The sequence below is a fragment of the Grammomys surdaster genome, unplaced genomic scaffold (genome assembly GCF_004785775.1).
Source record: "Grammomys surdaster isolate TR1022 unplaced genomic scaffold, NIH_TR_1.0 367, whole genome shotgun sequence".
Lineage (NCBI taxonomy): Eukaryota > Metazoa > Chordata > Mammalia > Rodentia > Muridae > Grammomys > Grammomys surdaster.
In genome coordinates this window covers 5,569,747-5,596,921 of record NW_021604786.1, presented here as the reverse complement: position 1 = coordinate 5,596,921, position 27,175 = coordinate 5,569,747, and the positions used below count along the sequence as shown (strand labels likewise).

Here is a 27,175-nt window from a genome sequence, read left to right as displayed (position 1 = left end):
TATTTAAAAATAAACTATTTATATACTTGACATATATAGAGAGTATGTAATATATATATGTATATACTTATGGGCAACATTAATCCTGTTTTAGGAAGGATATCAGCACAAATACACTCTAGAGACCTGATGGTGTTGCTCACTTTAAGGAAAAATATAAAAATTCCTTCTGGAAGAAAATTTTAAATCAGGAAATTCTTGAAAGTTTTTCTTTTCATTTCTTTTTTTTTAAATGGCAAAAATGTCATTTGGGGAGATATTGAGGCCATATTTCACATGCATTCTTTTTCATCTTAAATTACAACAGAATGCACCGCACAATGAACAACCCAGGCATGTGGCTGAGAAGAAGGAAAGTGTACACCAGCCATAGAAGCAACAGGCGGCAAAGTGAGCTTCCGGGTGGAAACGGAAGTTAGCAAAGAGCATGCTCACGAGTAACCGGTAGCAAACCGGTGGTACTTCCAGGGAAGCGGGTGGTGGTAGAACATTGGGCGTCCCCGCAGCATAGCCAAGATGGCCATGGTACCCTGAATATGCCCTCCTCTAGCAATCAAGCACTTGGGTACCACATCAAAGATGCTGCTGACCCCAAGGGTTTTTTAGCAGCTATCTCTACAGAGGCCGATAGACAGCTCTTGAGGGTACAGCGTGCTTAACCGAAAAAGTCAGGAGGGGTGCACCCAGACCTTGAATAAATATGCTCTGAAGGACCCGGATGTGACTCGACTCCAAAAGCCACCTGGCAAAGAGAACTTAGGTCTAGCTGAAGGCAGCCGGAGATTAAAGTCTCACTGAACTGAACCCACCCGGAGATTAAAGTCTCGATTAACCAGAATACTCAAGGGTAACAGGGAATGAACCTTTACCATAGAGACTTTCAGATGTATCCAAGGGGGTCTACCCAGAAACAAACAACAAAAGCCTTTTACTTCACTGCTCTCAATAAGAACTTTACACTCCCTGCTGGGTTTGGTAGAGCACACTTGTACTTCCAGCACTCAGGAGGCAGAGGCAGGAGGATTTGCTGCAAGTTCAAAGCTAGCTTGGTGTATATATGAAGCTCCAAGCCAGGCAGGGCTACATAGCATAGCAAGAACACCAAAAATAAATATTTTTCTTTAAAGTAGAAGAACTTCACAGTCACAGTCCTTGCCTCATAATTCAGAGAGCAGTGGACACCAGAGTCTGGCATCTTGTGCGGCCCATGTACTAATGGGCACTTGGGTAGACGAACCCCTGGTGCCAGGTCTGTGGGAGACTGGCCAGTGATTTAAGAAGTAACAGGTTCTTATTTACCAGAACTATACGATGTGAGTGTTTCAAGTTTTACTTTACTATTTTTTATTTGTTGTAATTTCCCTTGCACCTAAAGGAGGTTAAAATAAAATCTTGGCTTACTGAGACCCTCTGTGTTAAATTCTGGTTAATCAGAGTGACCCTGTGTTTTGTGTTCCCTGCGTTCCTGCTATATCTTCCTATGGCCACACGTCCAAAAGGACAACACTGTTGGGCCCTGGAACACCATTCGGTGGTGATGCTTCCGAGCTGCCCAAGCTCTAGATGATATTCACGATTGCTGTAGGTTTCTTTTTAGCCATTTTGGGCCTGAAGTTCCCTTTCCGGCTCAGGCCCAGGTGCTCCCCTTTCTTGGCTGGTCTGAAGAATTCTCTCAGAGACTCAGCCTGTTCGTGAATGGCCTTGGTGGGCGGCATCCCTGCTCGTTCATCCTTGGCTTTCTTCAGGTAGCTTCTCCCCTTCAGATGGAAATGAGCCCTCAGCTCAGGATGATTGCAAACAGAATGCTGGTGCCCTCGGCTTCTGTAGGGGTCGGGAAGAGGAACACAGAGAGAGGCTTGTTAAAAGAAAAACAAACTAACTACTCCTGTCCACCATGGTGACCAAGCTCCCACAGAGATAAGTCACAGATAGTACAACTTCAATTCATGACAGTTTCTGAGACAGTTTAATGCTAAATCTAAGAGAGAGATTATTAGCGCTACTACAACAGGCACATAAAAAAAAGTGCTACCAGGATGATGTGCGTGGATGCAGGATGAACCCAACTCTTAACTCTTTAGGTGACCACCAGGAGAGTAAGCAAAACATGTTGTGTATATACTTTAAAGTATGTGAAGTATAAATAGTACATATAGAGCAATAATAATAATACATATCATATGTATATATGTAATATATAAACTTATATACTGTATATAATATATAATATATGCTATATAATATATAATATATGTGAGATATAAACATATTCATATATAAAACACATATTCATATATTAGTATACTATATATCATATGTATATGTGTAGTATATATATATACTATATATCATATATGTGTGTGAGGTATGAACATATATATATGTATATATACATATATAAAACACATACACACATATATATTATATATTAGTAAGAAGAAGTTACAGAAGATAATACCCTAGGACCATCACACCAGGATTGCTATAGTACCCCTCACAGAGCAGCTGCTCTTTAAAAGTGGCACCAGCATGGAGGCAACTATTCACATAAGCCTTTTAAAAATCCATGCATTGATATCTTATCAAACACAATAGGCTTAAAAAGACAGTTATAGGTATCTCATCGAACGCAACAAGAAGACACACAACATAAACATTATCCGATGGCTCATGTATAAGAAAGGCATACATACAGGCATCGGGGCTTCCTGTTCGGCGAGATGTCTGTGAGCTGATGGGAAATAAACAGGAGAAAGCATTAGTTTACCAGACCTAGGCTAGATGTGCCGCATGTACTCATAGGTGCGGGATGGTGGGTGAGGAGAAGGGACAGGCTGAGTGGAGTATTCAGTATGGGAGTGCACTTACCCTAGCAAGCACAGGAAGCATCTATTGAAAGACACTGGGCATATTCCTCTATTAATCTCCCAGATATTATGTCAAGACAGAGTCTCTCACTGAATGTGGAGCTGATTGTTAGGCTAGTGGCCAGTAAGTCAAAGGGTCATCTGCCAGTCTCCTGCTGTGCTGGCAGGGGCAGGGTGGGGGTTGGGGGTGGTGCACAGAGCCATGTATCACTTTTTACGTTGGTCCTGAGGTTCTGAACTCAGGTCTTCAAGCTTGCACGGAGAGCACTTTACCCACTGATTCATCTCTCCAGCTCCTGGACATGGTTTTACAACTCTATCTTGTTTAAAGACACTACATTCTCATTAAGGAGGTCTGTAAGCTGTCAGTGGCATTACCTAGGGAGCCATCCACTGCGTCAGAGAACGAGAGTGTCCCAGATTGGCTTATGCAATGAGCATCTCTGGACACCTGTTCTCAGTTTTCTAAGAAGCGTGTATCGGAATATCTCAAAACTTAAAAAAAAATATCAAAAAGCTTCTCAATACGTCAGGGTTGGGAAAAAAGACATGTTTTTAAAACCTGGCACAATGTATCATTATTTCTCAGGATTTGGCTGTATTTGCAATTGATTTAGTACAGCTGTAGCTAGTCACAGGGTACCAGCCGAGAGGAAATGATGATCAAATGATATTTCCTAAATATATCATTTCTAAAATGAGACCATATGAAGACCAAGCCCACAAGCATCCCCAAGACCATCTACCATCGAGATGATGTCCGTTCCAAGTACCATGCAATGAAATATCTGCCAGTACTTTGTGGCGGGGCTCAGAGTGCCTTCGTTGGGAACGTAAATTGATAATGATCATATCACGATCCAGATGTCATCTTTCCATGTACAGGGGAAGCCCAGGGTATTGCCAGCCATAGGTTCCCACCCTCCCTCGAGCAGCTCTGAGGAGGAGGATGTCTTGTAACATCATTAAGCAGACTCAGAAAACGGACAGTGAAGAAAATATCAGGGAATGGCCTCCTTGGAATTTGGACCAGGGGGTTATAACATGCTTAGTATCAGTGGAGGATTGGATCTCACATCGCCTCAGGACACCAAGAGCCATGAATACACAAGTCCCTTATACACAGTGCTGTAGTATTTGAGCATAACCTTCAATCCCCAGCCCCCATATACCTACATGGTGCATCGAACCTTTTCACACTGCCACATGGTGCTGTCATCTGCAAAGTTCACATTAGCAAACTCAAGTTATACAAATCACCCACACACAAAACCCCAAAATCGTTTTAATTAATTTATAATTCAGAGATAATTCATTCACAGAGATACTCGGCTGCAATCTGGCCATGAACCGGGCACACCTGCAAGCCTAAATCATCATTAGATTGTTTACAATACCTAATAAGGTGCAAAGGATGCATAAGTAGCTGTTATAAGATCCTTTAATAATAATGGAGTTGGTTGGGCAGTCGTGGTTCATGCCTTTAATCCCAGCACTCAAGAGGCAGAGGCAGGCAGATCTCTGTGAGGTTGAGGTCACCCTGGTCTATAGAGTTCCAGAACAACCAGAGCTACACCGAGAAACACTGTCTCAAACATCATCATCATCATCATCATCATCATCATCATCATCATCATCTTAGGGCTGGAGAGAAGAGACCCCTGGAATCATTACAGAGGAAGTGTAGAAAAATGGTAAGAGCCCGAGGAAAAGAGAGTTGGTTGTGAGATTGTGTCTCTTAGAAATGTCAGAGAGGCCACACACATGAAGTATCATCAACATGGCTGCCTAAACATGACCTGAACCACTATGACACAGACATGCTAACACAGAAGGGAAAAACAATCACAAAACCTCAATCCTAGACAAAGAACTATGGGCAACTGGGTAATGCTGAAAGAAGGAAGAGTATGTCGATTGTTTATCTGTCTTAGGGTTTTACCACTGTGAACAGACACCGTGACTATGGCAACTTTTATAAAGGACAACATTTAATTGGGGCTGGCTTACAGGTTCAGAGGTTCAGTCCATTATCATCAAGGTGGGAACATGGCAGCATCCAGGCAGGCATGGTGCAGGAGGAGCTGAGAGTTCTATATCTTCATCTGAAGTCTGCTTAAGAGAAGACTGGCTTCCAGGCAGCTAGGACAAAGCGTCTTAAAGCCCATGCCCACAGTGATGCACTTACTCCAACAAGACCACACCTCCTAAAGTGCCACTCCCTGGGTCAAGCATATTCCAACCACCACACTATCCAATACCAAGAGATCAGTCCTGATTTCATCACATACAGCAACCATTATACAGACTGAGCAAGCAAGTGGTACTATAAACTTACAAACGTACATATATATGTTACATATATATTTTATATTATATATACATACATATGTCATTCAAATACATATATATGTATACATATACAAATACAGTAACCATGGCTTTGAGAGAGAGGAAGAGATGAAAGGAGCTGGAGACAGAATGAAAATGGGAAGATGCTGTAATTACACCATAATTTTTTTAAAGGGGCACTCGTTGCTCTTCCAGAAGACCCTGGTATTTCCTGGTACCATGTGGTGGTTAATAGCCATCTCTACGTCCAGTTCCAGACGATCCATTGCACACATATGGTGCACATATATCCTTGCACACACATAGTCATACACATAATAACAAGGTTGGAGTGGTAGTGCACTCCTTCCATCCCACCCAGTATTTGGGGATAGACTGGCTTCTATAGGTTCCTAGCTGGACTGGACTACATAGTGCCTTCCAGGCTATCCAGAGATGGTGATGATGATGATGACTATAATAATATTTATTATTTATTACTTATTCACTTATTTTTCCCAAATACTTTTAGTGTGCAGGTTGCTGGACCTATGGTGATTGGGTTGGAGCCCTATAGGCTTCTGCGTTACAGGTATGCTGTTTTGGACTGCCACAGGTCTGACAGAACTGGCCATCCACCTCGTCTCCTCACCTCAGTGGCCCTCCGGCAGAGCCCAATGGCCTCTTCAGCTCTCTGCCGAGGCGCATCCTCGGCAATCCCCTCTCCTCCTCTGCTCCTCCCTCCCAGCCACTTCCTCTCTCCTCCTATCAAATTCGCTTCTGACTGTCTCTCCTTCTGATGCCCTTCCGCCCTCAAAGCCTTCTCACGGTTTCCCTGTGCACACTGGAAATAGACCTCAACTCCGCTTGCAATCCGCAACGCTCTGAAGTCGCCTCGTACCACGTGACCACGCCAAGCTTGTTCCTTCTATCCACACTGTCCTTCCCTTGAACATCCTGCTTCTGACGTCCCACAGACCTGTTATCCAGGGTAAAGTAAAGATCTAGGGATCTTTCGGTCCATCAACCCGAAGCAACTCCCCACCCTGAACACCTCAAATATATACGGTCTTCCTCCCTCGTTGTAGTTAGTCACCATGCAAAATACAAGAACGCCATTACTGATTTCGCTGTCCCTCCAAACAAGAGGAAAAGGACCTTGTTTGGCTTTCTCATGGCATCGGAGCTTCATAAGCACTGTGCTCTCCATAAATAAGTGTTAAGTGAATGACTGCTAGTCCTCAGTTAGCAGCCAGGAGTCAGTACTTAAAACAAGATTATCCAGGCTGCTTCACAAGCCTCTATCTGAGCATGGCTTTTTTTTTTTTTTTTTTTTTTTTTTTTTTGGCAGATGGGATATTAGGTCACTTTGTGCCTAATTTGACAGCATTTTTTTTTTTTCAGAGCACAAAGATAAAATATCTGAGTAAGCATCCTATATTTTTAGAAGTCAGCCAGGTGGAAGATAAAGAACACAAATGCTCAAGGGGATTCAGGCAAAGATGCAGAATGCCAAGCGTTGTTTCAGAAAAGGCACAAAAGGTGAAGGGAAGGGAAAGCATCCCCAGAAGAATGCAAGGCTAAGAGTCACCTTCTGGAAGAGGCAGCCCACTTAGCGATGTGAGGACTGCCCTTTCTAGGGGAAAGGGAAAGGGAACGTGGGGAGACAGCCGTGGATCCTCAGTGTGCAGCCTGCAAGGAGAGAGAGGACAGGGCTGGAGCGTGAGAGAGATCGAGTGATCCCTCATCACTCTGGAGGAGGGACATGAGGGTGCTGGCAGGAAGAGATGAGACTTGGGAGAGCTCCGGGCAAGGATGTCTGCTCGTCCTGTGTGGTATTAGGTAACTATTCTGGGTGAGTCCAGAAGCCCGGGTAAGATGGGCACTCTGCGACACACTATGCTGGGCCAAACAGCTGGTTCAAAGTTCTTCTTGCTAAAAACAGCTAAGCTATTCTGTCTCCATACTGGCAGAGAATGTGATAAAGCAGACATAGCTCTCTGATTATATCGAAGATATGGCTGCTTATTTTATAGACAGATGTATATGAGTCTGGGTGCATATGAGAGTGAGGGGAAGAGAAGGAGAGGGGGGAAAGGGGAAGAGAGAGATCAATAGACAAAAAGAGGGGAGGGAGGGAGGGAAGGAAGGAGAAGGAGCACCCACACTCCCATTGTAGAGTCTGCAGACTGCCCAACTGGACCCAAGAAAGAGTTGGGGAAGATACAGAGCAAGAGGATAAACTACCAATACGAGTGCCTAATCCCTTGGGGAATCACTCCGTACTCTGGGTCCGTCCAAAGCCAGAGCTTCAATCTACATCAATGACGCCGGTCCTTTCACTTCCAGTCACTCAGTTCTCATATCTAAACTGCACATTACAATCTCAACTGCACCGGGCATCACTTGGATTAGCCAGTGCTTCCTTCGGTTGAGCCAGCTGGCTGAAGGCAGATCATGTGACCGAGCCAGAAACGAGACAAACATAAATATTTAATTTCCTACCATGGGTGAAGGAATTTGTTTGTGTACCTTGTACACAAACACAAATACACACACACACATATTGTGCAGTATATATGAGTGAGCTTGTGTGTGTGTGTGTGTGTCATGTGAATATGCACATGTCTACATGTGTATATATCTGTGTGAGTATACATACATTGATATGTTTTGTAAAACTTGGTATGATGTGGTGAGAGAGGGTACCTTAGTGGGCCCATGCTGAGGCACCCCCCCACACACCCAGGTACAAGCCATATGACAGGTTTAGTATGAAACAGAGTTTATTTGGGGACATGGGAAGGGGGGGTTGAGACGGGACTAGAAGTAGAGACAGAGAAGAACAGTGTGTGTGTGTGTGTGTGTGTGTGTGTGTGTGTGTGTGTGTGAGAGAGAGAGAGAGAGAGAGAGAGAGAGAGAGAGAGAGAGAGAGGAGAAAAGGCTGGCCAAGAACACGCAGAGAGGGGGGGAGGGGGAGAGGACAGAGAAGGAGAGAGAGGAGAGAGAGAGGGAGAGGGAGAGGGAGAGGGAGAGGGAGAGGGAGAGGGAGAGGGAGCATGAGAGCAAACAGTCCTTTTATAGCAAGCCAGGCTTGTACCTGGCTGTTGCTAAGTAACTGTTGGGCGGAGCCAAGAAGAATCACTAACATACACTGTCTGTGCATACATAGTTCCATGTGGGTATCTGACCAGAAGAAGTGGGATGCTATTCAACATTTGATTACAAGATTAAATACATGTGAGATCGTTATTGCTACGACTCTTCAAAGATCAACGTTCAAGCTGGGAAAAAATGCTGAGCAAAGGGCGTAAGAACAGAGATACAAAGAGGGGCCATGTCTGGCTTCCTTCCTTCCTGCCTGCCTTCTACTGTTCTCTATTCTAAGACCCCATCGTCGACAGAGTTCAGGGTTTTGCACATGGCTGTGTTTGGGTGACTTATCCACCTATACACCAAAAAGGTTAATACTGCCTTACAGCCTCAGGACTCTGAGACTCCAGTCACAGGGAAGCTGACAATGCAGAAAGCTAAAAGGGTGTCTGAGAACACTGGGCACACTCACTTCATTTCCCGGAAGACTAGCAGATCCACAAAGGCTCAGCTCCACAAGAAGCAAGTGAAGAGGGTTCTAGAGTCAAGACTTTTCACCTCACATTTGTGCTCCATGACCTCAGGCCATAACCCTTCCCCGTGGGATGGGATGAGGCAAGAAGGTGGCCAGAGAGGGCTCAGAGTGTCCCTCCAGCCACTGCTAGCCAAGAGAGGACATCCCAGAACTAGCTAACATTCTTGGGGTCTTCTGAGAAGGAAACGGAGGACTTGCTGTGATGGTTTGAATATGCTTGGGCCAGAGAATTACACTATTAGGAGGTGTGGCACTGTTGGGAGGTGTGGCCCTGTTAGAGTAGGTGTGTCACTGAGTGTGGGCTTTAAAACCCTAGTCCTAGCTGCCTAGAAGCCAGTGTTCTGCCAGCAGCCTTCAGATGAAGATGTAGAACTCTCAGCAACTCTTGCACCATGTCTGCCTGGATGCTTGCCATGTTCCCGCCTTGATGATAATGGACTGAACCTCTGAACCTGTAAGCCAGTCCCAACTAAAGGTTCATTTTAAGAGTTGCTTTGGTCATGGTGTCTGTTCACAGTAGTAAAACCCTAACTAAGACACTTGGGGGGTGATAGTTCTGCCTCAAGAGGGTTACACAGAGTACACAGGCACCTCCCCTGGAAAAGAAGAGATAGGGCATACCAGCAGGTCTGGAGTATAGTCCTGAAACCTCACATACAGACTCACCTCCTTAGTTAAGTTACTTTTGACCTGGAGAGGAGAGGTGAAATCAGGTTTTATTTATTGTATTTCATTTTATTTTATACTCATCTTTCCATCCCTCTAAGGTTGAACTGTACAGCAGGCAGATCTGACCATCCACTCACCCTGCCTAAAGACTGAATAGACAACCTATTACCCTTCAGAAGCCAGGGAGTCTTGATCAAGCACGCTACTTAAGACGACCCTGGGTCATGAAACATAGCCAGGGGGGTTCATCTAGGCTGGTGGCTGGCTTCATCCCTGGAAACTTCTGTGTGAAATAGTAACCAAAACCTATCACCTGCCATGGGTTCTTTCTGAATATCCACTCAAAGAAAGTTTCACAGTGAGGACCATGGAAGAATGTTTCCCTCTGCTGTAAGGAAGGCTGAGTGTCCGTGTACATGGTTGGATCTTGCTTTCTTGAAATGATAATCCTTAGAACAGAATATCATGTTGAAGACCTTCAAACATGGGTACCTTCTGGCCTACATGAAAACTAAGACCGGAATGCAGATGTTTCCAACTTTGTCCTTTAACACGTGTAGAAAAAAATTATGTCTACCAATTCAGCTTGGAATGGGGGTCATAAAAGAACAGGTAAGTGTGTACCTCAGACTCAGCTTCCTCCCTGAAGCCATGGTAACCATGGTCAGAAAGAAGCGTGGTCTGGCTAGGAACGTCAAATGACACCTAGGAAGACTCTGAGTCACACAGCTCCCTTGCTTTCTGTCCTAGCTCTGTCTAGGTCCATTCCGACTGTATCCAGGGGGCCTTAGGGCTGGCACCTGGCTATCTAGGGACTCACCATGTGCTCACTAGTGTCACGGCTGAAACCGGAGGCCTGCTGGCTTTCATAGTACTCCAACTGCTTCTCTGCCAATTCCACCCGTTGCAGCAGGTTCTCAATAAAGTCCTGGAGCCTCGCTTTTCCTTGGACCTCCTTCTCCGCCGCTGCTTCCAGGAAATGGTTGAATGTGACGACTTCTCTGCAAGGACAAAGACACAGAGTGACACGGGGAGTCATTCACTGAGCACATGGAGAGTCCCCAGACAGGCAGCCAGCCAGCTACTCAGCATCCTGACAGCCATGGCTGTAATGGCTGTAACGAGAGAGGGTTACGACTGCATGCTGGCGGAGGACGACAGTTACAGTAGAAGGTAAACAAATGCGTTCTGTCAGGAGTTAGCAACTCTGAAAACTAAGCGCAAGGTGACAAAGGGACTGCCGTTGGTGGGGCGGCTACATTTCAGAAAGCAAAGTCAAGATCAACCACTTAGATGGAGACACCTGGAGGAAGTCCTGAGGACGAAGCCATGGAGACACCTGGGAATCGTAAACCAGGTACTCCAGAGACATGCAGATGGGTCTGAGCCCATTGGAGGACGTGCGCATGGACAAGGAGGTGGGAGATTCCTAGGTCACCATGAAGATCCCAGAAGTATGGAAAATGACATGAGAGACGACTGAGAACCACTGAGAGCTACATCTTTATCTCCCTAAGGAATGGTAGGGGGGTTCTGGGTAGGGAAGCCTGAAGGTTAGAGCTGAGTCCGTAGCTCAGTTGGTAGATTGCTATCCTAGCATGCCAGAAGCCTTAGGTTTGATCCCCAGAAACATTTACAATTGTTCATGGTGGTGCGTGCCTGTGATGCACTTGGGAGATGGAGGATTTGAAGTTCAAGGTCATCCTCGGCTACCTAGTAAGTTCAGGGCCAGCCTAGGTGACATGAGACTCTGCCTCAAAACTGGAACAACAAAATGCAGGAAGCTGACCATGTTGTATGTATAACGTCTCTAGTAATTATATTGTAGAACATAAAACATTTGTTCAAGGTACCCAACAGAACAATGGGTCTCCATATAAGAGAACGAAATGTTCATAATCTATCCCACACATATACTCTGTGGAGAGCCGCATAGTGCCACACCTTAATATGGCGCCCGTTCTCTGTCTTCCACCACCTGTTGGTGAGTCCTCTTAGGAGTAAACAAGTCCTTATTTGGCTGAGGCTAGTGATCTGGCTTGCTTCCGTGTATGTGGGCCTATCTGCTGTTGCCACGTGGCAGACAGGGATAGGCTATTCCTAGAGTACTTAAGCCTGGGAGAGGCTTCCTCCGGGGTCTTTCGCTTTACAATCAATGGTGTGTTCCCCAATAAAGTGAGTGAAGAAGGATCCTGTTGTTGCGTCATCCTTGCTGTCGAGGTGGGCGTGACAATACTCTTTTAGAAACTACCAGCTATTATTAAGGTTTGGCCCTGTATCATCAGCTGTTGTCGGCAAAGGAGATTCAAACACCCCTTAGCCGTCTCACTGGGTCTCTGTGTGACCCCATATTTCTTTCATCTAATTTTTCCCCAAAACAAGTTGGCTACTAAAAGTATCCCTAGGGAGGAGTGAGAAGGCTCAGTGGGTAAGAGAACTCGCAGCATGAGCCTGTGCCTTGAGTTTGGTCTTCACACCAACAAAAATAGGAGACTACCAGCTCCGGGAAGCTGTCCTTTGACCTCCACACCTCTGCCCACACTCACCCACACAGGCAACAATAACAAATAAAAAATTTACAAGTAAACTGTAGGTGTGAAACTTTTAAAAATCAATGTTCCTCTTCTCACTAAACTGTTTGGCGGGAGATAGTTTTCATAAAATCTGTGGTTTGGGCTAACAGAGCATTTTGTGTGGCAGCTAAGGCAGACATTATATGCGGTAGATCCTGAAATATCCAACGTCAAGGCTTATGACTAAGAGGGAGAAGAATGAGATGCAATCTCCCAGGACAGTGAAACTCGTTTGCGGCTATAATTTAGGTTCTTGTCCTGCTGAGTCAGAACACTGTGTGAAGCTCTCAAAGGCCAGAGGCAAAGATAAGGGCCAATCTTAGTGAAATTCAGCCAGGGTGTGGGGGGGGAATAAATCTCTTTAACTATTCTTAAGTCACTTCCTGTCCCATTTTTTATCACTTATTTTTTAAGAAGAAGAGTAAAATAGTATTAAATTCAAGATCATATGAAAAATATGCCTATTAAAAGTAACGTTTGACTCTAAAAGGAGGGGAATGACGGTTACAGTGTAAGAAACTGACATTGAAGTTTCATCACTATGCAGAGTGGGCCACAGCCCCCAAGACACTGATTCATCCCCAGGAGGCAAAGGCATTCTGGAACCAACACAGTCAAAGGAGGCACAGAGGAAAAAGCCCTTTCTATGCAGCCAAAACCTTAGTGAGAAAAAAAGAATGTGTTTATTCATCCGCTTACTCATTTATAGGACGGCCATAAACTGCAAGCTGAATGACATTACTTTGATTTATTACTGTATTTATTTATTTACTGTGTGTATGTGCACGTGTGTGTGTGTGTGTGTGTGTACATGTGCATTCTCACAAACATGCGTCTACATGCCACACTGCATTTGTGAAGGTCAGAAGACAACTCATAGGACTGAGTTCTCTCTTCCTACCACACGGATTCTGGGGTTCAAACTCAGGTCTTCGGGCTTGATAACAAATACCTTTAACTTGCTGGGTCCTCTTGCCAACCCCTGGATCACCTCTTCTGAGATGAGTTAAAGGCAGCTAACCTTGGGGAAAAAATCAAAATGCACTGTCATGTGATCAGCTTGCCTAGAAGCAAATTTAGACAGTGATAGGTGCAGGGAGGAGGTGGTTCAGGGGATACAAACATCTTGGTGTGGTGGCCTCCAGGTTATAATCCTAGCACTGTGGAGATGGAGACGGACAAACAGATCCATTGGGACCACTGGCATCCTAGCCTATTTGTGAGCCCGAGACCAGTGAAAGACTGTCTCCAAAAACAAGGTGGATAGCACCTCATGAACTACATCCAAGGTTGACTTCTGGATTTCACACATACACACACATATGTGTACTCGCACACACACACACAGACACACTACACACACATCACACACATCATGCACACATGTACACACACATATGCACACACAGAGACACCACACACACATGCACACAAGTACACTCATGCACACACATACCATACACTCATGCACATCCACACACCACACATAATACACACACATACCACTCACACATGCACACACACACACACAGACACACTACCGGTGCATGTCCACACAAACACACACAGAGACATACCACACACACCACACATGCACTTGTACACACAGAGACACCACACACGCTACACACACACGGACACACACAGTGTGGGTGAACAAACTGACAGAAGTGAACATTAACATGTCATGCGTGATGTTCACAATTTGCATGCATCTGTTGAACATTACTAAGGAGAGATAACGTATGGCCCCTATCACCTATTCCAGCTTGCTGTCAAAGGCCATTTCTTATCTTTCTGACTTCCTGCATTCCAGCACCCAGCCAGATTCATACCTGTGACAAGCTATTCTCTCATCGAGCACCTCTCCCTAGTCCCCTGCCTTAATGCTGTCTGTAACCTCAGGGTCTCACTGCAGAAACCATTCGCACACCCCCAATTGTAGTGACACGGGGTTCTGTACTCCCACAGCATCCTTTAAAACCCTGTCAGGGTACACACCACAGGAGACCAGTTATGTGACTTACCCATTTCATCATAAAAATCATTGAGTCTGGGGAGCATATTAGTTACTGGCCTTGCTGTGGCAAAAGATGCTACGAAAGCATCTTTAACAAAGAAAACCTTTATTTCGGCTCACAGTCCCAGAGGGTGACCTCCGTCATTGAGGGACTCACCGAGTCAGGAGCTTGAAGCAGCTGGTCCGTGACACCAGTTTAGGAAGCAGAGAGGGATGCAGGCCGGTACCCAGTTCAGTCTTTCCTTTTTCTTTAGCCCAGGACCCCACCCCATAGAATGCTGCTGCCCAGGATGCAGATGGATCTTTCCACTCAACTACCCTAATGGAGATAATCCCTCAAGGATGTGCTGGGAGATTTGTTTCCATGGTAACTCTTAAATCCCATCGAGTTGACCGACAAGATTAACCACTGGGGGCACTGTGTGCAGTCCACAGGAGTCCAGCAGATAATGGGGACCTTAACAGATTCTTAATGAAGTACAAATGTACAACCAGGGCTCTAGCTGAGCAACCCAAGGAACAGAAATAACCCTTTGCTCCTTTTCAGGTCAGCCTCGGGGCATAAGCCAAAGAATAAACCACAGACACCTCTTTCAGGAGTAGGGTGGGATCTAAAATGGACTCCTGTCCTCGACTCTTAAAAAATCAGACTGGCTTCAATTCCCGAGGGGAGACTCCACCGAGTTATTTAAATTTCATTTTACATTACTGATTTATGAACCTATTCAGGAGTATATGAAATGATAAAAATACCTCCAGCTAAAAATAGCCTAACTATTGATCACACAGCACCTCAGATGCTCTGTAATGTCAGCCGTGAGGTGAGCCGAAGAGCAAGGGTCACTCCAGGCACCAAGAGCCTAGCTACAAGCTCGGAGGCCAGTGTATGGTCCCCTGCTCCCCAGGGAGCCACCCAAAACACTGGCTTCTTTCTGGTTTGGTGGCCCCTTCCCTCTCCTTTCTCTTTTGACTTTTCAGATAAACAAGTATGCTCTTTATGAAGAGTTTTTCAGCCTAGAGTACACATGGAGGGTCCCATGGGTCCAGCTGCATATGTAGCAGAGGATGGCCTTGTCAGGCATCAATGGGAGAAGAGGCCCTCGGTCCTGTGAAGGCTCAATGCCCCACTGTAGGGGAATTCGAGGGCGGGGAGGCAGGAGTGGGTGGGTGGGTGGCTGGGGAAACACCCTCATAGAGGCAGGGGAGGGGAGATGGGATAGGGGGGTTCTGGGGGAAGAGGAACTGAAGAAGGGGATAACATTTGAAATGTAAATAAAGAAAATACCCAAATCAATAAATAAACAGAAAGAAAAGAGTTTTTCTTGGAGGAGTGGCAGATTGGAGGAGATATCTCAGTGGGTATCGTGCCTGCTGCAAGCATGGGGAGCTGAGCTCAGATCTCCTAAACCCGCACAAAAGCTGCCACCCCAATGCTGAGGTGGGAAGCAGAGACAGATGAATCGTTTGAGTTCATTGGCCAGCCAATCTAGCTGACTAGATGAGCCCCTGGTTCAACAAGAGACCCTGTCTCAAACAACAAGGTAAAGAATGGTAAAGGAAGACACCCAACATCAACCTCTGCCCCCCCCCATACACACACAACTGCACACACCCACAGAAGTGTGTATATGTCACAGACAGAAAGATCTTTTTAAAAAATTTTCCTAGTCAGAAAATCAAATCGATTTGTTGATTCTAAGCAGATTTATACTCCATTCTAAATTACTCAGGTAGGATAAGAAACGAGGAGAAAACTGGAGAGGAAAACTTACCGCGATTTCTAAATTCTTCCACACTATCCCTAAGAAAATGTGTTCAAAATTCTGTTGATTTAGTATGAGTCCGTATGTCCGAACACAACAGAGATCATTTCTAGAAATGAACTGAGGGCTGGAGAGGTGACTCAGGTAGAGCACTGGTTGATCTTACAGAGGACCTGGGTCCAGTTCCCAATACCCATATAGTGGCTCACAACCGTCTGTAACTCCGGTTCCACTGGGAGTCCCTCTCCCCTGGCCTCCACGGACACTGTGCCCACACGGTGCAGAAACACACATGTGCACACTCACACGCATACATTAAAAGCAAACCAATCTTAGAGATGAGCTAAGAGTGTGGGACTCACAGATCCCTCTCTGACCTCACAATCTCTGCCTCTCACGGAAGGTCTTTTGGCCACCCTCCTTGGTGACGATCAGCAGAGGGGTGTGTGTGGGGGGGGACACATGACTCTGTGTGCATGGGGGCTAAAGGCTGATGCTGGATGTTCGGCTCTGTTACCCTCCACCTTATTCCCAACAGGGTCTCTCACTGATTGAACCTGCAACCAGGGTGGTGGCCAGCAAGCCATCTTAGCACTAAGGTTACAGTCACATGTACAGCCACACTCAGCTTCTCATGTGGGTTCCTGGGGATCTGAATGTGGTCCTTGAGCTTGTATCACAAATGTTCTCATCCTGAGCCGTCTTCCCAGCCCTCAAGCTTGCTTGTATAAGGTCCACATCCCTCAGCTAAATGGATGCTGCTGGCCCTCCTAGAGCCTTTCATCACGCCATAGGGACCTGTTTCCTGTCGTTTATTTTCTGGTTGATAGGGTCCCCGGAAGCAGAAACTTCACCTTGCTCGCCACTGTAGCACCAAACCTGACACTCATCAGAATCTCTGGAAGTATCCATCTCCTTCGGAGGCTGGGGACACAGCAAATAGAAGAGGGATAGAACATCTACCTACTTTAGCTTACAAACCACAAACTAAAAATCATAGATGGAATCAGAGACCCCCTCATCTCTATCCTAGGCTGACAGCGGCATATGCCCTCTTCTGACTGGGCGAGGACATCTAGAGAGCTAATTTGAAAGCTCTGAGCTAGATATTTTAGAAGCTTAGCGTCACGACCCTGCAACAATGCTACCAGGTTCCTTTTTCCAACACCTCCACTGCCAGCTGACACTCTCTTTAATCACATCAGAAAAATAAATGATGTCACCATAGCAGCCGTCTCAAAATAGCTGAGAAGCAAACTCTTCCAAAATGGGCCATGCTTGGGATTACATAAGTTCCGATGCTTTGGGTAAATCTCACATCATCAGAAGTCTAGCAAGGACACAGTGAACCTCAGCAAGGAAACTACATGGCTTTGTTGCAGGAGCTTCTTCTAGCCAAGGCACTCCCTGACTCTCAGACTTTATTTTTAGCTGAAAAAAACTGTGTCCTTCTGAAAGGGATAGGGTACCTTCCTGTTCCCAAATCACCAACTGCACGGAGCACTTAAGACCTCTCTGGCTTTCCATGAATCTGCCCTCAGCTTCCTACAGCTAAACACTCTGCCTCTTCCTCCCCTTCTTATGATCTCTCTAGGTGGAAGGGTCTAATCTTTAATGTCTTATTAACTCGACATTGTGGTCTCCACTCAGGCACTTGCTAAAGTAGCCAAGCATGGCGGTGCACACCTGAAATCTCAGCATGACTCTACCCACCAGAGCCCTGAATAAAAAATATACAAGGTGTAGGGGGGTTAGGGGTTAAGGAGACACCTCAGTAAAGTGCTCGCCTCGCAAACGTAAGAACCTGAGTCTGATCCTGCAAACTCACTTTTTAAAGACAATGGATATGGCTGTGTTTGCTCATAATTAGGGGAGGAAGAAGAATTTTTGAAGCTCACTGGCCAGTCGGCCAAGCCTCTTTTGGCAAGTTCCAAACCAGTACCCGAAGAACAATAGTACTGCTTTACACACATAACACACCACACACACATACACATATACACACACATGCGTAACACACATTCCACACACCACATACACATACTGCACACAGAGACACAGACCACACACATAACTCACCACACACACACACACACACACACAGGCATATACACATACCACTTATGCCACACATTCACCACACATACAGACACAGACACAGACACACACACACACACACACACACACATACCCCACAGTATATGTAACAAATCCCTGACCCTGTGTTTGCACAGAGTATGCTTACAGATACATCTTATGCTTTCTGCATGTATACCTTGGGGAAAAATAAGGATTTCATGCTCTCCAGACATGCCCACTCCCACACTGGGAACATCAAAGATAGCCCAGTAGTAGCCAATCTTATTGGCTGAAGGTGTGTGAGAGACGTAGTGTTACTTTCTTACCAAGACACTAACTGAGGGACTATCTAACGCCATCGTCCTGGTTAGGGATCCCTTACTGCAAGGCGGCCTGGGTTGATTTACTAGATTAGACACAGTGCTACCTAGCAACCCTTCTGCTTGTCAATAAATAAAGGCATCTCTCTCGTCAGAGCATTTAAAGTCACAGTGACTTTGTGAAGATGATGAGTAAATTCTTTCAGATTTACACGACAAAGCTTATAGATAACCTACCAAGGGGACCCAAGACAATGGCCCAAATGATAACCAATTCAAAGCACCTTCTCTGCTAAGGACTGCGTAACTGCTGTAACCTGAGTTAATGCAGCCTGGAGATGACTCCAGGGCTGTGGTTGGTTGATTTAGTTTTGAGTTTGCTGCGCTATTGTGATTGGGTCTTGTTCTGGAACCCAGGCCTGCCTGGAACTCAGTATGAAGCTCAGTATTCCAGTTTCCTTTCTGTTGCTCTGACAAAATACTCCGATCAAAAGCAACGCAGGGAAGGAACCAGTTTATTCCATTTGCAATTCTAGGTCAAAGTCCATCACTGAGGGAAATCAAGGCAGAACTTGAGAAAGAATGTTGAAGACTGGCCTGATTCCTATTCCACACAGTGTTACCTCCAAACATGGACCTCAGTTCACTGCCAAAAAAGGATGGTGTCAGGAACCATGGAGAAAGGATGCTGAGTGGCCGACAGGTTTATGCTCAGCTATCCTTATAGCGTTTGGGTCTACTTTTCTAAGGAATGGTGCCGCCCACCGTGGGCTAGGCCTTCATACATCAATCAACAATCAAGAAAATCACCCAGACATGCCCACAGGCAATCACTCATGTAAGACTCCCATCCCAGATAATTCTAGGCTGTGTCAAGTTTACAGTTAAAGCTAAGCAGGGCACCCAGATTGGCCTTGACTTTTGAGAGGCAATCTCTGGCCTTTGCCATCCAAGTACTATGATATTAGGGATATATCACCATGTCCAGCTGTCCCTGGAACCATTAATTTCAGTTTCAATGAAAGACACTTTCCCCTTGGCATTTGCTTTGTTTATGTGTTTCTTTGATTTGACCAGATCTACTCTCCCTGGGTTTTAAAGTTTACTCAGATTTAAATGAATTTCAAATGGGACAGGAAAAACCTATATTCACTAAAAAATGAACTTTTAGCCTTGACCCTAGAACTTGAAGAGCTCACAGTGGGATATTTATTAGAAATGATCTAGAAGTTTCTTTGGCTGAGAGGGGTCTTTCGTATGAGAAATGTCACACCTCTGGGAGGTGTAGTCCTCTGAAGGAATAGTGACATGGGAAGGAACCCAGCCAGGCAAGCTCAATCAAACCAACTTAGTTGGGATACACAGATGTGACGGACAGACAGCTGTCTCTGTTCCCATGCAGATGGCAGAGTTGGGGGAGGGGGAGGGGACAGGCTCTGCAGATAGTGAGGGACAGAGGACACTGTTTTGGTCTTTGTTATACTCAGACCAAGAGACCCAGTGTCCTTCCTGGGAACAAGACCCTTTCAGTTGCAATTCATATACAGAGAATGTGTCTATTTAAGGCTTGAACACAGAAATTGTCAGGATGACCTCAAACGGAGGCTGGGAAAAACAAGGTCCTTATATTTGAAAGTTTAAGGTAAATTCTCTATATTTTTATTCCAAGAGGGTTTGTTTTTTCATTTTTAACTAAATACTCCTCCCCCCCGACCCCTGTCATCCCCAACATGACATATTCAAAACATACAGTGACAGCAAGACCGTAGCTGAGCAGTCATGTGCATGCTTAGCAAACACGAGTCTCTGGCAGAAATTCCAGACAACAAATACACAGATGTCAGCTCATAACTCACACAAATGTGAACAAATATGTAACAGGATGTTAGAGCTGGAACTAGGAACAGGGTACTTCATTCTAGGAAAATAGTACATTCAATGTGTATTGGTTAAAACCAACACCATATAGCCATAGCAAGGAATACCACGTACCAGTCCACAGGAACGGCAGAATTTTGTTTACAGTACAAAAGACACCAGAGAGGCGTGGCACTGTGAACGCATACATAGCTGTCAGGTCAAAGGGCATAGCTATGTGTCAGGATTCCATTAGAGGAACATTAAGAGTGTGTGCTTCCGTTATGGTTGTGTGAACACAGTGCTTTCTCCTGAGGGTGACGTGGGTAGGCCTGGAAAGGACAGAGAACTCATATCCCTCTATCTGGTGAGATGTTCGGTTCCACAAGCCTCTGTGGAGGTAGCAACTCTGGATGAACAAAAACTATCGTAGTTAATCCACAGATGAACCACATTTACTTATTAATTAATACTGAGAAAGAATCTCAGGAAGCCTGGGCTGGCTTTTAGTTCCCAAGGGACCTGAGGATGATTATGAATTCCTGATCTCCCTGCCTTCCCTCCATACTGCCAGAGTAGAGGACTCCAGCTGTGCATCATAATGGAGACGTCTGAGTGCTGGCAATCAAACTTAAGATTTTGTGTGTGCTAGGCCAGCACTCTACCAAATGAGTGCATTCCCAGCCATTAATCCAGTCTTTAAATACTAAGTCACTAGTTGAGTCCACTATGTTAAATAACATGACAGTAACAGTCATCTGACCACACAAACTCCCTTCTCTCAGACACCATTCCACAGCCTATACAGCCACTACCCCTAAACCCACATCCAGTATTCTTTGTGCTATGAGAAAATTATGAAATGTTAAAAAAAAGAAATAAATATATTAATTCACATCCCATTTAATTTACTGCTATTCAATCAAAGAAAAATATCAAGAAGTTAGTCTAGGTGTTTCCCTACTCTCATGACATCCCCTTCGGTTATCTCACAGCATTGCAGGGTAGGTCATCTGGGTCTCTGCTGTGGCTCCTACCAGGAAGCACCAGAGAACAAAGCACCACCACGAAAATGATCTATTCATTAGAGAGCCCTTTCTTAAGAACAAAGAAAGTCAGTAGCGTCGCTGCTTAATCTTGGTTGTCAACCGGATGGGACTTAGAATGGCCACGAAACACACTCCACGCTGTATCTATGAAGCTATTTCCAGAAAGTTTTATCTGAGCTGCTGTCCTGGTTTCATGCCTTCTGCTGTGATTTTTTGAAAAGCAGCTCAAAGGAGAGAGGACTTATTTAGATCACAGTCCAGTTCACACTCCATCACATCGAGAAAGTCACAGCAGTGGGAACTTGAAGCAGCAAGTCATACTCATAATCAAGAGCAGAAAGAAAAGGGATACATGCGCATGTAGCTTACTTGTGTTCAGCATACACACACACACACACACACCTGCACCCTCCCCCCAACACACACACAGTACAGTCTCTGATGCCCTGCCTAGGGAATAGAGCCACCCACAGTGGGCAAGGTTCTCCCACATCAAATGATAGAATTAAGACAATCCCCAACAGACATGCCCACCAGCCGACCTCACTGAGACGTTCTTGTCCAGATGATTTTGAATTGTAGCCAGTTGTCAATTAAAATTCATCACAGTCAGTAAAACAAATTAACTATAAGTCACACAATCTCATAGGCTAGGGTCCAGGACTGAATAAAAAGGAGAAAACAAACTGAGCATCAGCATTCATTGTCTCTGCTTCCTGACTCTAGATACAATGTAAGCAGCCGCCTCATACTCTTGCCACCATGACTTTCCTACCATGATGAACTTATACCCTCTAGCTGTGAGCCAAAGTAAACCCTTCCTTAAATTGCCTTCATGGGGCATTTTGTCAGCAGCAGTGGACAAAGTAACTAATACAGTAGTGGATTCAAAGTCATCCTAACTACATAATTTAAAAAAAAAATGTCTAGTGTGGCTAAAAAGTATCTAGGCATCTCTTAAATGGGAATGTTAATATTTAGTGGTAGCAAATGAATGTCTCTTTAGTATGTAGTTTCTCTGGATGTTTTAGTTACTATAATTAAGAAAGGAAAGTATCACAGGCAAAAAAAGGGGAAAGCATATTCTTGAACCGTATCCTATACTAGAACGGGTCATCATCTCCTGCTCTTGACTATATATAATCTACACACACTGGTGGAATAGTTCTCCCAGCTATTATTCTGCCTTCCTATTCACATACATTTACACACCGTGGGCAGGTTTATGGGTTATAATGCTCTCCAAGATCACCCATGGAACAGTTTCCAAGGGAACCAGGAGTTAAAAGATTAATTAAATTAATACTGCCACCTCGGCCACCATGTCCAAAGAAGATGAATAATACCAAAACATCCCGCCTTCTGGTACTTGTGAAACAGCGAGAAAGGCAGCCAAGAGGGCACGCTCAACAAACCTCGCTGAACATCTGCTTGTAACTTGGGGAGGGGAGGGGTCGCCCAAGGAGGGGTTAGCATCCAGTTTCAGCAGCACTTACTCCTCTTTCCTCAGGAGCTCCTCCTCGGATTCTGTCAGGCGTTGCTTGAGCAAGGCAATCATTTCCACCGCCACGTCTACCTGTTTGTTCAGGGCGCGTTCTCGCCTCTGAACTTCTTGCTTCTTCTGAGTCAGCTGCACAAAGGCCGCCCGGACTTCCAACAGTTCGGCGGTTTTCTGGGCCAACTCTTTGGTGAGTTTGTCGATTCTCTTCTCGATGGTCCTGTCCACGGCCTCTACCATGCGATTGAACTTTTCTCGGACGTGAGCCTCGAAAGCAGCTTTGGTGTCTTGGGTGGGGAGTCCAGGGCTGGACCGGGGAGCATCCAGAGAGTCAGCCCGGATGTCCACGGCCGTGTAGGTCTGCACATAGGACACGGGCCTCTCTGCCACCATCTCAAAGGGTTTCGTGTCCTTGGAGTGCCCGTGGGAGATGCTGTACAAGTTAACATAGCTCGGCTTCTGCTTGGTCACCTTTGCGTGGCCCCGAAGCAGTTTTCCCTGCTTCGGGAGGTCGGAGGACCTGAGTAGCTCTGTGTCCTTGAGAGATGGCAGGAGGCTGCATTTTGTCAGGAGGGTCCGCTCCTCGTAGCTGTGACTGAATTCCAGATGGGCCCTCAAGGACGACAAGCTTCTAAATCTGGTGTGGTCTCCACACCTCGGACAGCGGAATGGCAGGCACACAGCGACATTCTCCAGCGAGTCCTGCCAACGGTACCGGCTTTCCTCAAAAGTCGTCTGTTGCATCACTCTGAAAGTCCTGGGAAGGGGAGAAGATCCCAGTTTACTTGTCTGTCAGAAGCTATTGAACTGACACTGACTGACAGTGATGGCTGCCTTTAGGTGGGTTTTATTTGTTTGGGGTTTTTTTTTTTTGGTCTGTTTCGGGTTTTTTTTTTTTAAATCAGCAAAATAATGGGTTTCACTGAGGCAGTTTCAAGTTCACGTTGTTCAACAGGGTCTCCTCCCCAGCGCTCTCCTACATTTCTCTGTCTGCCTTCCTCCCATCCCAATATACACCTGCAGTTTCAAGTCACATGTATTTTGTTACCCTTCCCTTTCTTTCCTTAAGAGATCTGTTTATCCTGCTTTCTTTTTTCATGCCCTATATCACCCAACCAAATGAGCATGCACGCGCTCATATGCGCACGCGCGCGCACACACACACATCTATACAGAAGTTAAATTCTAAGATCCCCGTTTGAGAGGAAGCGTAATACTTGCCTACTGAGTCTCGCTTATTTCATTTAACACAGTGCCTGGTTTCATTCATTGTCCTGCAAATACCGCGCTTTTATTTTTTCTTAACAGCTGATTAAAATTACACTCTCTATTGGCACTATATTTTCTTTATCCACACTTACGCTGATGGGCGGGCATCTAGGCTGTCTCGAATGCTTCGCTACTGTGAACAGTGTAACAATAAATATGGATGAGAAAGTATCTCTGTAGTAGAATACAGAGTCCTTTGGGGATATGCCCAAGAGTGGTATAGCTGGGTCATATGATATTTCTATTTTCAGTCTCAAAAAAAAAAAAACCCTCCGGGCTAATTTCCATAGTGACTACATCAGCTCTGTCTTCTTGGTTTGAAGCAACTATTGCATATATAGTATTTAATGTTGATTTTTATGTTGAAATTAAAACCTAAACCCCTTTGCTAAATGCAACTGCATCTACTCTCTTCTGCATTGTCTGATGCTTCTGCTGTATGGTACTGCTGAGGGGTGGGATACAGATGCTAGGGCCTGCATTTCTAGTCCAGCTCCAGCCTAGCTTAGCAAAGGAGGCTAACGTTCTTATGAAGATGAAAAGCTAGAGCAAGGATATTAAATAATAAGCCCTGGAGAGGAAGAAGAGTGGTTCAGAGACAGAACTCAAGTTTCTTGTCCTTCTGAATTTGGCATGCTACATGGACATGGGTCACACGTGAATGTAAAACGTGGGGAGACTCACATGACGTGTGAGTCAATTGGCAATCTCGTCTCAAGTCTGGGTAAGATGGATCAAACTAAGCACATTAGCTTTAAACACTCCATGAGCTGAAAATTTTTCAACCAAATTTTTTAAAAAAATTTTTAAATAAATGCCATTACTTATTTACTCTGAAAGTGACAGTGTGTGTGTGTGTGTGTGTGTGTGTGTAGGCCTGGAGATAACTTGGGTGAATAGGTTCTCTTCTTCCATCATGTGTGTCCTAGGGATTGAACTCGGGTCATCAAGGCTTGGTGACACACGTCGGCTTGTGTCATCTTGGTCTGTTCATGACGTTAATATTTTTAGTTACCAGTATGATGACGTAAATCAAAGCGTTAACATAACAATAACGCTCTTTTGAAATTTGGAAAGCCAACGTGTCAGATATCATTTGATATAAACAGGGCCGTGGCCAACATCCTACGCTAATAGAATGTTCTGGGTGGATCTGCCTTGCCTCTGATGCTGTTTTTAGCGTGACAACTTCTAGAGTGTTGGAACCAGGCGGGCATCAGCATAACTCCTCCATAAACAGGAAGTTCTTGTTGCCTCTGCATCTTTACCCCCTTTGCCCTAGCAACAGATGACTCTTACAACCCAATTTTGCAAGGGTCCTGGTACTTATTTCCTCCAAGAACGGTAACAAGGGGCACTGGTCCCACAGGGAAGGAGCCCGGATCTTAGGGTGCATCTTAGGGTGAAGCATCTGTGTTACACCCTTATCTTCCTCCAGAAGCTGAGATAGAAATGGTACCTGGTCCGCTAGGCGGGCACATTTTCCAGGTTACTAAAGTCTCTGGACCCCAGCAAAGGGAAACCTTCCTGTGTTGTGCTGGGTTGTTCAATAGGATGCAAATCCTAAAGCAGCCTAGGGCTGAAGACGCTGGCAAGAGGGTGCAGGGATAGGAAAAGAGGATTCTAGAGCGACAGTGAGAAGCGGGGGTGATGTTTGGATGGGGGAGACGAGATATACCACCCCAACCCCAGCAAAAGGCTTTCACCCGCCCAGCGGAAACCTGGGGCACAGATTAGCTAAAAGGGTTTCGATTTCCTGTGTAGAGCTGGGCAGGCTGGGCAGCACCTGCCTGGAAGGGTCCCCGCTTTCTTAGCCCCCGCTCCCGCTGGTGACTGGGTGGATTCGTGCTCACGCGAGTTCGTGCAAGTGGCTGTGGGGAAGCCAATGGTCCTGACTCCTCGCCACTCTGGGCATCCGGGACCACCTCCCCGCGTGTCCGTGGAACAGGGGGGCGCGGGCGCACGGCTCCAGCCGAGCCCACTTACCCGACTTGTTGCTGCCGCTGCAGCCGCCGGTGCTGATGCTGCGGGAGCCGCGCGAGCGGTTTTCAGCAGAGCCGTAAATCAGGCTGAGCCGGGTCGGCTCCCACGCGGGACGAGCGGCGACCGGGGCGGAGCGTGGGGCGGGCGGGACACGGGGGCGGCGCCCGGGGACAAGAGACTGGTGCTCCGGCCCCGGGCAGCCACCCCTGGGTCCACCCCATCTGGGCCCCTCTAGCGGGAGATCATGGGCCTTTCCCTTCAATCTAGCTCAGGATTCCGCTGACATCACGGGGAGGGATGCAGGATGGTCCCTGGGGAGGGAGGCGGGGACACGTGCCAGTCTTGCCCAGCCTAGTCTTGCTACAGGCCCAGGCAAGCGCTCCCAGTTGCAGGGGCGGCGAAAGTGGGCGTGTAGATGGAGCCTAGCTGGCTAGCCCGTGGAAAGAACTGCCAGCAAGAAGGCCCTGGTATTTATTTTAAAACTTCATCCTGGCAACCTGGCAAGGAGGGAACACAGGACTAGCATACTCCAGCCATGGAAGGTAGTGTCCTGGGGCTAAGTTAAACAAAACTAAGGCTAATAAAGGTGTAGAAGTTAAGAAAAACTTAGAAACATGCAGAACCCTGAGGCCTCCTCACTGTGAGGCTGCCCCCAACACTAGTCTCTGTGGAGGAAAGATTTAGCCTCTTGAGAAGTGTCATTTTCTAATTGAAGGAGTTTGGGCTTAGTTGAGTGTGTGTGTGTGTGTGTGTGTTTTATTTGGTTAAACCTTTTAAGGGGCTGGAGAGATGGCTCAGCAGTTCAGAACACATACTGCTCTTGCAGAGGCTCTAACGCGGCTAAAATCAGCTGCTGTCGTCAACGTTCTTTCATTGATATTTATACTAATACTTCGATGAGAGGTGCGAGCCTGTAAAATTCAGGAAAGCGGAACCAGAGAGTCACTCCTGCAAAATGGGTGTTGGCAGCTGCGCCGGGGCTTGCTCTCTTGGAAAATGTTATACTTCGTTGAGGTTACCACCTTAGGTCACTCTCTGAAGTACGTTTATTCCAACTGTTTATTAAGCTAAAAAAGAAAGGAAGGAAGGAAAGAAGGAAGAAAAGAAGGAAGGAAGGAAGAAGGATGGAGGGAGGGAGGGAAGGAAAGAGGGAGAAGGAGGAGAGGAGGAGGAGGAGGAGGAAGAGGAAGAGGGAGGGAGGGAGGGAGGGAGGGAGGGAGAGAGAGAGAGAGAGATCTTAAGCAAACAGGAACCTCATCCTGGCTACCT

At 46.0% G+C, this 27,175-nt stretch overlaps 1 protein-coding gene across 1 annotated transcript; it reads right to left on the bottom strand.

Annotated features, from left to right (window-relative positions):
• Positions 1-221: 221 nt before the first annotated feature.
• Znf365 (zinc finger protein 365) lies at positions 222-26,117 on the bottom strand. Its single transcript, XM_028780284.1, has 5 exons — positions 25,910-26,117; positions 22,653-23,411; positions 10,316-10,496; positions 2,694-2,731; positions 222-1,821 (listed from the first exon to the last, which is right to left on the bottom strand). Exons 2-5 carry the CDS (start codon positions 23,396-23,398, stop codon positions 1,560-1,562), a joined length of 1,227 nt encoding a protein of 408 aa, XP_028636117.1. The 5' UTR covers positions 23,399-23,411; positions 25,910-26,117; the 3' UTR covers positions 222-1,559.
• Between the last annotated feature and the right edge of the window lie 1,058 nt (positions 26,118-27,175).

Coding starts and splice junctions, on each gene's coding strand:
- Znf365 (XM_028780284.1), bottom strand. CDS start 23,398: ATGCAACAGACGACTTTTGAGGAAAGCCGGTACCGTTGGCAGGACTCG. Junction 10,497..22,652: donor GAGCTCCTGAGGAAAGAGGA/GTAAGTGCTGCT, acceptor TTGTCCTTGCAG/AGAAGTCGTCACATTCAACC. Junction 2,732..10,315: donor GTGACACTAGTGAGCACATG/GTGAGTCCCTAG, acceptor ATTTCCCATCAG/CTCACAGACATCTCGCCGAA.